Source organism: Melospiza melodia, chromosome Z, assembly GCF_035770615.1.
Source record: "Melospiza melodia melodia isolate bMelMel2 chromosome Z, bMelMel2.pri, whole genome shotgun sequence".
NCBI lineage: Eukaryota > Metazoa > Chordata > Aves > Passeriformes > Passerellidae > Melospiza > Melospiza melodia.
The window spans coordinates 43522503-43535723 of NC_086226.1; the positions used below are offsets into that span (position 1 = coordinate 43522503).

The 13221-nt window shown below is 39.3% G+C and overlaps 1 protein-coding gene across 1 annotated transcript in view; it reads right to left on the bottom strand.

The window, feature by feature from the left end:
• The window catches only part of MAP1B (microtubule associated protein 1B), a 71949-nt gene that overhangs the window by 57122 nt on the left and 1606 nt on the right, over positions 1–13221 (bottom strand). The window contains exon 2 of the mRNA XM_063180615.1: positions 9872–9973. Coding sequence (XP_063036685.1) covers positions 9872–9973 — 102 coding nt within the window. The remainder of the gene's footprint in view (positions 1–9871; positions 9974–13221) is intronic.

Below are 13221 nucleotides of genomic sequence, written 5' to 3' on the forward strand. Positions count from 1 at the left end.
TGATCCTTATAATTCCCTTCCAACTCATCAAGTTCTATGATTCTGTGATTCTCCTATTTCACCGGATCTCATAAGTAATTGTCAAGCATTTATGAACTATTTGGTGAGAACATGGAAAACTGTACAGTACAAATGAAAAAAAAAAGTCAGCAGTGAATCTCTTTGTTAGTGTGCCATCACCTAGAGCAAGTGATTCCAAGCTTTCTGTGGCCAGTTTGTGATTTGACCACAGTGGACAAAACCTGTCTGGTAACTCCACTTACAATCCAGTGATTGTTATCATAGGACTACAGCAAGATGCACAGAAGCCATATCTCTGCTGGTTTCAGAATTGTCTCTGCTGAGTTGAAAACCTTTTCTTTCTCTTTTTTTTTTCCCTCCATGATAACTGATGAAGTGTTTTATGGCATCCAGTTCCATAGCCAACAGCCAACCAAGTTACCTAAACTAACTAACAAAAACCAACCGTTTTTTGTGAGATAGTTTAGGTAACCAAACCAATCAAAAGGTCTAATATTGGCCTAGTGTTTTCTGAGAGTGTCCCATCTTTGCAAGTCAGTCGGAAACACGGGACAGTACATGACAGTAAGATTTGGTGGGGTTCAGAAAGGACTTGATCTAAACTTGATTTGATTATTGCTTAGACTAAGTTAACAATCACTGACAAAGAGACGTCCATCTGCTCAAAAGTAAGACCAAAAAAAAAGTTGGAAGGGACAGATGTCAACTCAAACATATTTAATAGCAGAGGGAAGCCAGAAACAAAAGTAAAACTACAAAACATAATTTGTGAGCAGACCATGACTACAGCTTTTCCTAAACTCATCTCTTAGAAAGTACATATTATTTATTGTCAGCTGTGGTGCGGCTCCAAGGCAGTGCACCTGGAAGATCCAAACCTGACAAGATGCCATTCACATTTTTCCACTAAGTTACCATGACTTACTCTGACATATAGGAAGGTTCCAAGAGGAGGAGCATGGATAAAGGAAGGTAAGCGTCATCTTGGATGAACACAAGTTTCTCTCAAGTCCTGAAAACATCTGCTAATTTGAAAACAGCATTTTGGGAAAGAAAGGAACAGGATACAATGTTTAAAATAAACTTAAGAAATTTAAAGAAATAAGGAAAATAACATTTTTAAACATCAGCATCACAGAATGAAGCCTTTGATCTCTGCTGTGTCCATGCAAAAACTGCCCCTGCGGGGCTACCAAAGCTGTCTCTGAAACAAGGCAGTAGAGCCCTGTTAACTCAGAGCTGTGGGGAAGATAAATGCTGGTCTGGTGAGACCTTCCTGATGGATCTTCTGAGAGGCCCATCACTGATGAGATCATTCCTCTTCAAGGGACTGAAGTCTGGGGCAGAACTCTCCTGGGTGGAGGTACCAGCCATCTGTGGCTGTCGGGCTAGCTCTACAGGACTGCCCTGCATACCGCTCTTTCACTTCCCACTGTGAAAGAAAGATCTCAGGGCGCTCCCTTCTTTAACATCGTCCCTGACTAAAAGTCTAGGCATGAAGGCAAAAAGTGTTAAATCTGCCAGGATTGGAATATTGCCCTGAATATAACACGCTGTATACAACACACAACTGCTACCCTGGAGAGCAGCACTATGCTAAAAAACTCACTTGATTCTCAGAGCACTCTAGAATTCATGAGGACACATGTAATTACATAGATTACCAGCTGTCTCCCGACGCTGCATGAAAACTCCAGTTAGGAATGAAAGTCAGAGGAGCATCAACTCTTCAAGTATGTAACGTGCTGTGTGAAACTCAAAAAAGTAGAGATACACCAAATAAAGTGAATCTCTAAATATTTTCTAGATTCTCTGCAGGAAGCTCTGCAAGATTTCTTGGCCCAGAATATACTTTTAATTTAAAGCAAATTAATTACAAAGGGTGCACACAGCCCATGAAAAGGTCCAGAAATGAAAACAATACCTTTTTAGGTATGGAGGGGTCTAATGAATGGCTGCACTATACTGTTCAAGAGACTGAACAGTAAGTCTATCATGTTTAAGGAAATTTGCTGGCTTGATTTTCTTGCTTTCCTTCCTCTGACTACTGTCTACAAGTGGCTGTGGAGAACCCACAACCCACACCAATTAGCACAACCCAGTAAATGAGCTTCCCCCACTCAACAGCTCCTAACAGATTAATACTTTAAGATCCTTCTATTCATCACAAAATGAGTATGTTGGCAAAGTCTCCTTTCACATGATAATCCACTGCTTGACATACAATGACACTGTCCCACCAAAGCTGAAGACAAAATGTGATTCTTGTTATAATTACAGGCTTTAATAGGTACAGAGGGTTTTTAGGCGCAGAGCAAGTATTCTCACTAGGGAGTCTTCAAGAATACAATTGGTCCACCCAAACTATTTAGGCCATTGAGATGGTCCTATGATCAAAGACACCCATCCCTACTTTTTAAGAGTAGGTTTTAGAGAGATAGGTAGATAAGATAGCATATTGAAACATAAAAAGAATGAATTACTGAAACAGGGGACAGGAAGATTAAAATATGTAAAGTTGCTGGGAAATGGTAAATGTGCAAAAGCCTAATTAGTATTGAAAAATATTTAAATCTTCCATGTCTAATGAACTTTTAGAATTTGAGCTTTGCAGCTAATAATGTTAGGTTTGAAAAAATCAATAGCACCATATAAATTATTATGAGCAATGCCATTAAATTATTGCTTTGAGACAAGCATTAAATCCTATCCCAAGATTCTCTTGAAGGCTTACTCTCTATATCTGTTTAAAGTACTGGCCACATACAAAACATAGATTTTTTATTTCCAAGTGTTGTGGTTGTGCAAGTTCTAGAAGACCAGGAAAACTACAGGACACAGTCTGAGATTAAGAAAGCATGCTGGAAGGCCATAATACCCATCACAGGGTGTGTACTGCTTCCAAGCCTTAAGATCAGAAGCAAGACTCCTGTACTTGGCCTCTCTTAGGGCTCTGTCAAATTTCATCCCCTTTGCTTTGAGTAGTTAAACAATGGTGTCAGCAAATAAAAACCTGACTGGAACACAAATACCTGTGTGCAACGCCATGTTCAGCAACAAAAGCTAGAGTAGCGGAGGAAGGTGGGGTTTTTAGTTACCAAGATGGGAGCTGTTTAGAGACTGGCTGGGAATTATTTTGCCTGTGTGAGGTGCTGAGCAATTTTCTTCACCATTGTAATTGGTTTGGTTTTGGTTGTTTCTTCGGTTTTGTCTTCACCTATTGACTCACCTTTATCTGGACCAATGAGTTTTCTTACTTTTGCTCTTTCCAGTCTCTCAGGTGTGGGGAGAGATTCAATCCACTATGAAGAGCTTACAAGACCTAGGAAAGCTTATTCATTAGTCAGGACATGGGAGACAAAGCTGGCATCAGTCTTCTCTGAAGAAAAGACTGAAGGAAAGCACTGTCGTGACACTGGCCCAGCTTCCAAAGGCAGCCTTTGATAGCGGGGAGTTGACTTCCATGTGAAAGTCTGCGTAGTTCCTTAGAATCACTCAGAGATTATACAGGCTAAGAATATGGCTAATCTCTCACAAGAAAATTTTTTTTTCTTTTTTTGTTTTTGCTTTGGAGGGTTCTTTTGTGAGGTTGATTGCTTGTTTTAAATAACACCCCAAGCTTTCCAGAGTTGCAGATGGGCACAATGTACCACACATAGCAATACATGAGACAGGGGCAGAGGGACACAAGATGGTGATTTATCTCACCATTACAGACAAGCTTTGAAGTACTAAAATACATAAAATTGCAACACCAAAACAATACTGAAATTCACACAAGTTTGTTTATGAATTGGTTATTATTTTAATACAATTTTTTACACTCAATCTTTTATTTTATCAGAAACTGGTTTTGAATAACAAACAGAATAAAATCTGCAAATCCAGGTCACGAGAAGCACTACTTTTCTTCTCAGCTCTAGGAACAGATTACCACCAGCAACTACAACCCCAAACTAACCATCTTGTCTTTTTGGTGGGACCATCTGGGGGGGGTTGATGCAAAAGCATACACCTTTCTTACAGAAGTATCCAGCTTTCTATTTGGGACTGACTGCAGTGCTTAACTCGCCTACTCATAGGGGCTGTGAGGTACTGTGGGATACTCCTGGCAGTCAGGATCCACGGATTTGCAGCCAGCGTGGATGCACCTCTTGTACCTGTCTCTACAAGGCAGATGACAGCTGGAGCACTTGTAAGGTCACTCTCAGCAGCCACAGTGCCAACTCTCATTCTACAGATGGCAGTGGGAGTAAACATGAGCTCCCCATTCCACCCAGTCTGGAGACAGGGAGTGTCTCAACTCTTCTTACTTGGGTCTGGTTCTATCTCTGAATACTGGGGTAGGCAATTCACTTCATATGAAGTAATGTTTGTATCTTTCAAGAAAGAAGACAAAATGTTCACTTTTTTGCTAATTAGGGGTATTTTTGTTTCTGTTCCAATTTCAAAATACTAGATAGTACTTTCTCTAATCCGAAATCCAATCCAATTATTTCAGAGATCTTTGGATTCAGTCTCTTCGCATTAAAAGGCCAATTAAAAACCTTTAATATTTCTCTCAAGTAACTCATAAATTAGATGAGAAAGTAAAAAATTCCACAAAAGCAAAGTTGGTAAATCTTAACAAAATTAAGAAAAACAGACATCTGACAAAAATGTTGCACATGACAAAAAGAAATTAGATTTTAAAAGTGGTAATGATATTCTGGTTACATATTTATCATAAATCCATGATGGAAGGGATGAAAGGTACGTCATCTGTAAATGATACTGGGCAGAGGTCAGAAATAAAATACTGTTAAAATTTTCAGTTTCAGAAATCCCACATAGACAAAATATTACAAAAAAGATTGCAGAATCTCACAAGCAACACATTAAGAATTATAATTCTATCAGAAAACCGTTAACAAAGTAACCTTTGTGAATATACCTGTGAATATTATAAGCATATTAGGTATGCTTAATTTTCATTCTAATAAAGAGGAATGGGGATTCAAATTTCATAATGCGGTTAAAATGCTATCATTATTCATAACTAACTCAATCCCATGCCTTTGGTAGCTGCCTCACACAAGCCAAAACCTGCTCCCATAAAACAGGGGCTATTCTGTAATGATTGAACTGACTGTATTTAATTTTGATACAGGCATTTAAAAATAACCTCTCACTAATTTTGCTGATTTACACTAATAGCTTAGTGTGAATCAGCAGGTACCAGTGTTTTGGCAGCAATGCAAATGCATGCTAATTTTCTTTGAGATCTTTCCTAAAAAAAGCAGAAATGGAAGTCAATGCCAGAATGATTGTCACATAAGTGCAACACCTTACTCACTGTAAAAAAGATGATAAAGAGAGTTATTAGAATCTCTAGAATTTTTAAATAGTACTAAGAAAAGAAGGCTTTTGCAATTTTTGTATCCAAACACATAGGCTATTACACTGTAATCCTCTCCCAAACCACCAAAATCCTTGCATCTCCCCACAAAAAGCTCCAGGGCATACGCTCCCATCAACACCCTCCAACAGGACCCAGGGGCTCCTGGCTTTGTGCTGCTGAGCAGCTCCACAGCTGCAGCCCTGGGCCAGTGGCAGCTGCAGGTCACCCTGCAGGGACACCATTTGCAGCCACTGCAGCGTGAGTCAGCTCAATTACCTTTCCCAGTCTGCCTCCATTTTCTTTCGTTCAACGCGCAAATACTTTGAGACACAAAGCAAGTCTTGCTGCCAACTAAAATTAACTTCCCCAAATGTATAATGAGCTAAAATGATCCCACTCGATAGCTACTCCAGCTATGATCACAGCCTCTAAATACCTGAAGAACCATATTTGTAGCATATCCCTAAATGTGCATACCAGGCCACCTGAGATCTTAATCAAAATTAATTCCTGGGCAGTTTTGGCATTCTGATAGCGCCTGAAAAATCTGGTGTTGACTTCCTGTCGCTTTTCCCTTTCTTTCATTTCAAATAACAGGTTTAACTCAAGTACCTATGTCCCAATTTGAGGAATTCTGATGAACTGCAGTTTTCAAGTAAATCAGCACAAAACCCATGGTGTTCAGGATTTTATTAGTGATCCACAAGATCACATGGCAAGCTACTAGGTGTGATGTTAAGTGGTTTTAGATCTGCTTTGACAAAGGAAATGGGACTACACACCACTTCATTGAAGTGCAGAGCTGCGCACATTGCTGACCAAAATTCCCAGATCCAAAAGTTCTCCGCAGGTTATGAGCAGCCCGAAACCGTAACTTTTGAAATGGTAACTGTCAGAAGGGAACTTGTTAAGGCTTTATGGAACAATGACAGTACCATAAAGCAAAGACTTCTTAGGAAGCCCGAAGGAAGCAAGCCCACTGCTGCTGCAGATAGCTGCCAAGAGGAAATAAAACATGTCTTGCACTTTGCCAAGATCTCCTTTGGCTGCAGGCAGGCTGGCAATAAAGTAGTCCTAGGCACAGGTAAGGAAGGACTCATTCAAGTCAGCAGTTGGCCTCTGCACTGGCTAATGGGCAACAGGAGGCCTCCTGGTACAATCCACATAGGAAATGCACAGACGTTCCTGATAACCACAGGACAAACTAAAAGTAGCCACAGTGCATAGCTTGAGCAGTATTTATTAGAAGGTTGAGGGTGAACAGCTATTAAATAAAATGGATTTTATCTAGACAAAGGCTTGAATATGCACCAATGCAACAGTTAAGTGTCTCCAGATGGAAACTGACAGATAAAATACCAGTGTACAAATCTTACAGAAGGGCTTTCAACAGCTTCAGCCTACCCCACCCAAAAACATGGTCTTTTGTGAGGATGTTTTATGCAGCTGAAACTTTCTTGTTAATTAAGCAAAGATTGGTAGGTACAGCTGCCATTTCAAATGAGCTCTTTCCAAGACTCTCCACTTGTTCTGCCTCACTACCAGATGCACATCATCTTTTCCAGCTTGTACATTGTTTGCATTTTTTGTCCTTTTCATATTACCATAAGATGGAAGTTATCAGTACATGACAAAGAAAACAGAGGCACCACTGGAATACCCCTTTAAAGTCATGGTGCCTGTTGTCATGGCAACCAATTAATTAGTTCTGTTACTCATTTTTCACCAGCACCTGGCAACATCACCTCTCCAAGATCTGAATAATAATTAAGGAGTCTGCCAAGTCAGCTGCTTTACAAGGTAGTAGAAAAGATCTGCAGGAATTTCCATTCTGAATCTTATTTCTAAGGAATCACAAATCACTCATAAATTGCCCAACAGCTGAATACAGTGTGCACAAATATTACCTTGACAACCCATCCCCTTGAAAAGAACACAAAAATAGTCTTGGGATCTAATCATGCTCCCTGCAGTACCAGTACCTACATTGCTATTCACTACACAGGGAGGGGCATAAGACCTTAAATTCTTTAAGTGAAAACACACAAATGCTTTGACAGACAATCGCTTGCATGTCTTTCTTTTGACATCATAGGTGTATGGCATGGGGACAGGCCCCATTTCCTCCAAGCTTCCTTTTGCAGAAAGATTGCTACCCCTTACATTGTTGCTGTCCATATCCTCAAGCTGTTCTGAGAAGCACACAAGCACATACTGAGCCACCACCCCAATTACCATAATTAAACATGATCATCAAACAGGCTCCAGTCAGCCAGCAGTCGGACCTGAGAAAACCAGGAACCTTCCCCAAGAGTAAACTGTCCCTATATGTGAGCTGCACAGAGACTTCAGATTCAAAAGGCTGGAAAGAAAAAGGTTGTTTAATTACATTCCACAGGCAATCCCATCACCTTGGATGAATACTTCCCTTGGACAAAGCGTCACCTAGTTACCTAAATTCCACTTCTGAGTTTGGGACCACAAAGGAATACAGACTTACAATCATCTCTTTGATAGTCCACCATTTCAATGGTTGAACACCCAAAATTTAATATTTGGGTGCTGTAACAAAGTAAACACTCTGACATCTTATTAGAATGTGGCAACAAAAAAGCCTTCTCTCTGCCAAACAGCAGAGAGGATACAAAGGAGCCTCATACGGAATTCAGTATCAGAGAACAGCAGAAAGAAAGTAAAATAATTCTCTGATCTGTACAGTGGGCTTCTGGAGGTAAAAATGCACTTCTCCACAAAAATTTAGATGAGAAGTTGATCAAAATGGATAGCTTTATCCCTTGATATTGCCTTTATTCAAGTTTCAGGCTCCCTTCATGCTTTGCAAACACTGATTTTGGCAGTTTATTGTTTAAAGATTGAGCAGTCATGAAAAACACATTCATTTCTGCTTGTCAGAAATGTTGATGAATTCCAGTCACATGCAATTAAGCTAGAATTCAACACAATGACAGATTAAACAGCTAAGTCTAGACAACAAGGGGGGAAAAAAATCAAAAATACAATTCCCTGAGAAAAATTCCTAAACAATTCTACATTCTTTCTGCTGAAAAAGGGCTGCACTAGCTTATCTTATTTATTATATGAAAGTAGAGTATTTGTTTTATTTTAATTCACGCAGCGGTATTAGAATGTATAATCTAAAAGAGGCAGGAAAAACACAAGTCATGCTGTAATATTTTTGCTACAGGAGCAACATAGGATCTAAGTTTTTAAAGTAGAACAAAGATAGGGCAAAAATGGGATACACTGCATTTTGCATTTCTTACATTTTCTCTCTGTAAAACAAATGTCACTGAGGAATTGAATTGGCTTCATGACATTAAAATGAAATGAAAGACAAGTATTTTAGGCCCCAGTTTACATCCACATAAATAAGGGGCTACATGTCTTTACTCAAAAATCTTCATGCTGTGTATTGTTTTATTGCTTATGCTGATTTTCAAACCAGAGGATGAATCACAGAAGTATGTAATTTTTTCTTAACCCTGGCAGTGCTTCACTCTCTCTAGATATGGGGAGATACAGCAAAAACTGCTTTAACACATGCTGCAAGAAGAAAAAATTAGTTACACAAGACATTTTTAAAACCAATGTTGTCATGCTAGAAAGGCATCAGGGTCTCTTTGTCAAAAGTGTATAGCACCGGACCTCAGGAAGGTGATTTAGTAGTACAAATACAAAATTTCATAGCCCTTTTCACCACACATGAGAGAGGTTCCAGAAGCTGGAATTTTTAACACTTGTCAGTAGTAGGTTGTACTGTATGACAGCAGTCAATATGGATATGGCCACAATTATTTCACCAATGACAGAAACCTCTACTAGTTTGAAAACGTCATATGTGTTCACACGAGAAACCCAATTAAATTCATTCATACTCATTCAGCAATGGTATTAAGTGTAATGAGATCTTAGAAAACTTACCAAACACTTGATTCTCATGAAACCAGAGCAAACCCAAACTTTACACTTCACAAAACTGGTAAACAAAAGTTTCAGTTTATTGAATGAATCCTTTTAAAGAAGAATGAGCTTGGAAAAAAGGCAGCAAAAGAGATTTAGTCTTACTAACCCGATACATTTCTGATTTCCTCATACAAGCCAAAGAGAGTTCCTGGGAGTGAAGGCAGACTCACCATAATGCAGCTTCTCATACCAAGAAAGATGAATAAGTTCAAGTCCTTTGGGGAGAAACACAGGGCTCGAGCTGCAGTAGTGCAGCAGCTGTGACATCAGTTCTGGCTCTGTCCCACTATGGAGCTAACCTTCCCAGTTATTGTTTTGTGTGTACACCACCTACCACAATAGGCTTCCGTCACTGGACTACAGATTGGTGCCACATGAAGAAACTGTTCAATCAAAAGGTGAGTTTTCTTAACTTTAAAAAGGCCCTAAAACTACTGCGCCAGGCAATTTCTGAGTGTAATTTAGCAGTTCTGTTCTTAAACTCACCTCGAACTTCAGGAGAGAATCGAGCTGAATGGCGAGACACAAAAAGCTTCAGTTCTTGATCCAAGTTGCATTCGACCAAGTTTGTGTCCCATGATCGGATTCCTAAAATTCAAAATACAAAACGCATGTAGCTTGACACATGAGCACTGGAAGCTTTAACTGAGTACTTTTCCATTTGCATTCAAACTATTTGCATATTTCTGAATTCCAAGCCCAGCCTCGCTTTCTTCCAAGGCACAAAGCAATTTTTTAAAATGCATTCAGAAGGATTCTGACAGGAATCAGAAAAAAACCATCTGCCTTTCCAAAGGGTGACCATTCTTCAAGGCCCTGGCTTTAGAGCTGCAGTAGTAGCCACTTTACAGTAAGTTACCAATGTCCCTGACATGACTTTAAAATCCTAAAGTACAAATTTACAAAAACAGAAGTGAATCACCCAGAGGACTCTTCAGTCATGTTGTCCTTTTTAGAAGAAAAAGCATTACCTAGCATGCTGCTAATTAATATTTAAATACAAAGTATTAAATTGCTGACTTCTTCATTCAGTATCTTTGAAGCATACCATATTTTAAATTAAAATTCAAGTGATCTTTTATTTATGAAGTGTCAAAACTCCAGTTTTGAAATTTGAAAATGCTGTGCTTGATCTTTTTTTTTCTTTAAAAACCAAATTGCACATCTCTGTTCCCTACTGTTTTTCCCCCAGCTACTTAAAAAAAGTAAGACACTTGACACTTACATGACCAAAAAAATATATTATTCCAAAAAGATTTTTAAGGACTGAAATTCAACCAGGGAAAAAAGTCATTGCAGCCAAAAGACAAGTTTCTAGTCTTCCATAAGATTTTAATGAACAATTTGGGAAAAAAAAAGAATATACTTCAGATTTTTATATAATTTTGTTTTGAAATTGTTGTGAAAATCTTCTACTTTTGAAATAATGAGCAGGGTGTAACACTACTAGTGAGTCCAAGCACTACTGCCATTTTGAAAACCAAAATTGCACTCAAAAAAATCATCATTACATTTACAGAAATGAACTGGCAAACATAAAATGGATTGCTGGTGAGGAAGTGTCTGAAGGCTCCTCCCCACATGACCATGCTTTTGTATGGAGTTATTGGATTAGACCACTTTGGGGTTTGACAACAAGATGCCTGAAGAAGTCTGTGTCCAAGCCCTCAGAATGAGTCTAGAATTAACACTTCCCTCAGGGTTTCAGGCTGTGGATGTTACTTCAATGCCTCTTCTCATGCTATATGTATTTTCGGTTTCAAGGCAGGATAAATGTCAGAACTTAGGCAGAAGCCATGTTGCAGGGACAAAGCATGAGGGGAAAAGAGGGAATAGCAGAGAAACCAGATCTGCAGTGCTAGTCTCCCATTGCACCTCTGAGTAGGTTCTCCATGCAAATATGAACATCTGCATTTCAAGAGCCTGAAGCCTCTGCAAGAAGAACGCATCCAGGGCTCTTGCTTGTCAGCATCCAAGTAAAGGTAGTAGCAAGCTTACTGCAACATGCTACCAACAATTAAGTAGCTGCCATCTGAATCTCAAGAAAAAATTGAAAATACAGTATTGCCTGTGTGTTCCATAACCACTTGAGAAAAATAACTGAGCTATAACCAGCCACCTCCACTTCCTGACTGACGCATCATTGTTCAGAGGCATAAGTAGCAAGACTTCTGCAAGTCTCCTTACTTTGTTTTCTCAGAAAGCACTTGGCCATATGGTAAATTTTTGGACAAGTTTTGGCAGGCAAATACATCTAAACAGGCTTTAATATCTTCCAGGTGCTGGAATATCTGAGAGCAAGAACACCAAGATGATATAATACCATACAAATAGAGCACATATGAAAACAATAACTATGAAACTGACATTGATCACAAAGCTGAAGTGCACTGAATGAATGAGTGCTGAACTTCAAAAAGCTTGAAGAAAAATAGCTCCCTGGCTTATGACACCAAGCTTGGGCAGAGAAACTACAATGCTTTCTGGAGGTCCACTAAACAACACGGACCATGATTCATCAATGCTGCTAATGAAAGGACTAGTCCACCATCCCTAGCTGCTTTAGATGTGATCCTAATTTGCAGTAGGGATAAGATTCTGATTAGATGTAGTCAAGATTGCTCAGTCATTGCCTGATTTAGCCAGGCAATGTCCAAAATACAGAACTCAACCCAAAAAAAATTGGAAAGAAAAAAAAAAAAAAAGCCAAGGGCATAAAAGCCTTTATGCCCTATGCATACAAGCTGAAGCTGGAATTTGGGTAGACTATCCAAAATATGCAACTGCATGATTCAGAAATCTGGATGCAAAAATTATGCATGTGTATTACAGCAGAACAAAATGTATTAAATGAATGATATCACTATATCAGGTTTTGGGCAGAACAAAGGTAAATGTGGATGAAAAATCCAAGGTCAGTCCAATGATGGCTTAGCAGTGTGGACATAACTGCTGTAAACATGGCGGAACTGGAGCTATTTCTTTCTTTATGCAGTCTTAAGAGTGCAGTGCCACTAGACACAGGAATAATCAGACAGCAGGGAGGGCACACCCAGTAGCATCTGCTAAATCAGTGGAAAAATCTTGAAGCTTTCTCTTCACTCCCCTCTTCTCTTTTGGTGGATGGTGGGTTGGAGAATTGCCTCCTTAGCAAAGTCACATCCAAAATGTAATTAATGAAAATGCGTCTTGCCACACCATTCCCTCCCCACAATATATTAAGAAATGACTCTGCATTCCACCAGGTTGCGTAGCATCACGCCACTGATGTGTTATCAGCAGATGTTTTCTTTGACACGTTGCTCTGCAGTTTGGTGCATGAATCCACAGTTTTCACTGATGGTACCCAGGAGATGTACCAGAGAAGACAGCAAGGCAGAGTTATCAAGAACCAAAATACATTTAAAGCTCTGTTGAGAATAAAGGCAGCAAGAAGTGGGTTTTTTTCCAGACTACAACAGACTTCCCAAACAGAAAAATATTATCTGAGCCCACAATTGCCTCACATAGACAAAGCATCAGACTCCCACTGTATTCATCCAGAAAAATGTACCTCAAAATTTCACCAAGGAGTTTTCATAGCAGGCAAAAATCTCAATCAGATGGTCTGATACTAGAAAGTGCAAGGTGACTTCTAATCCAAAATGATGAATTAAAAGGCCAAACATTCCCTCTAAACACTTAAACCTGTAAATGGGTGTTCTGCTTAGTGGCAGGAGATAGCAGCAACTGAGCAATGCAGCAACGACTGTACAATAGGAGATTCAAGAAGAGACTGGAGAGCAATTCTTCAGAGGAAGGGTATTAGCTGTCTTGAGGGAAGAAATTTTAGCAAT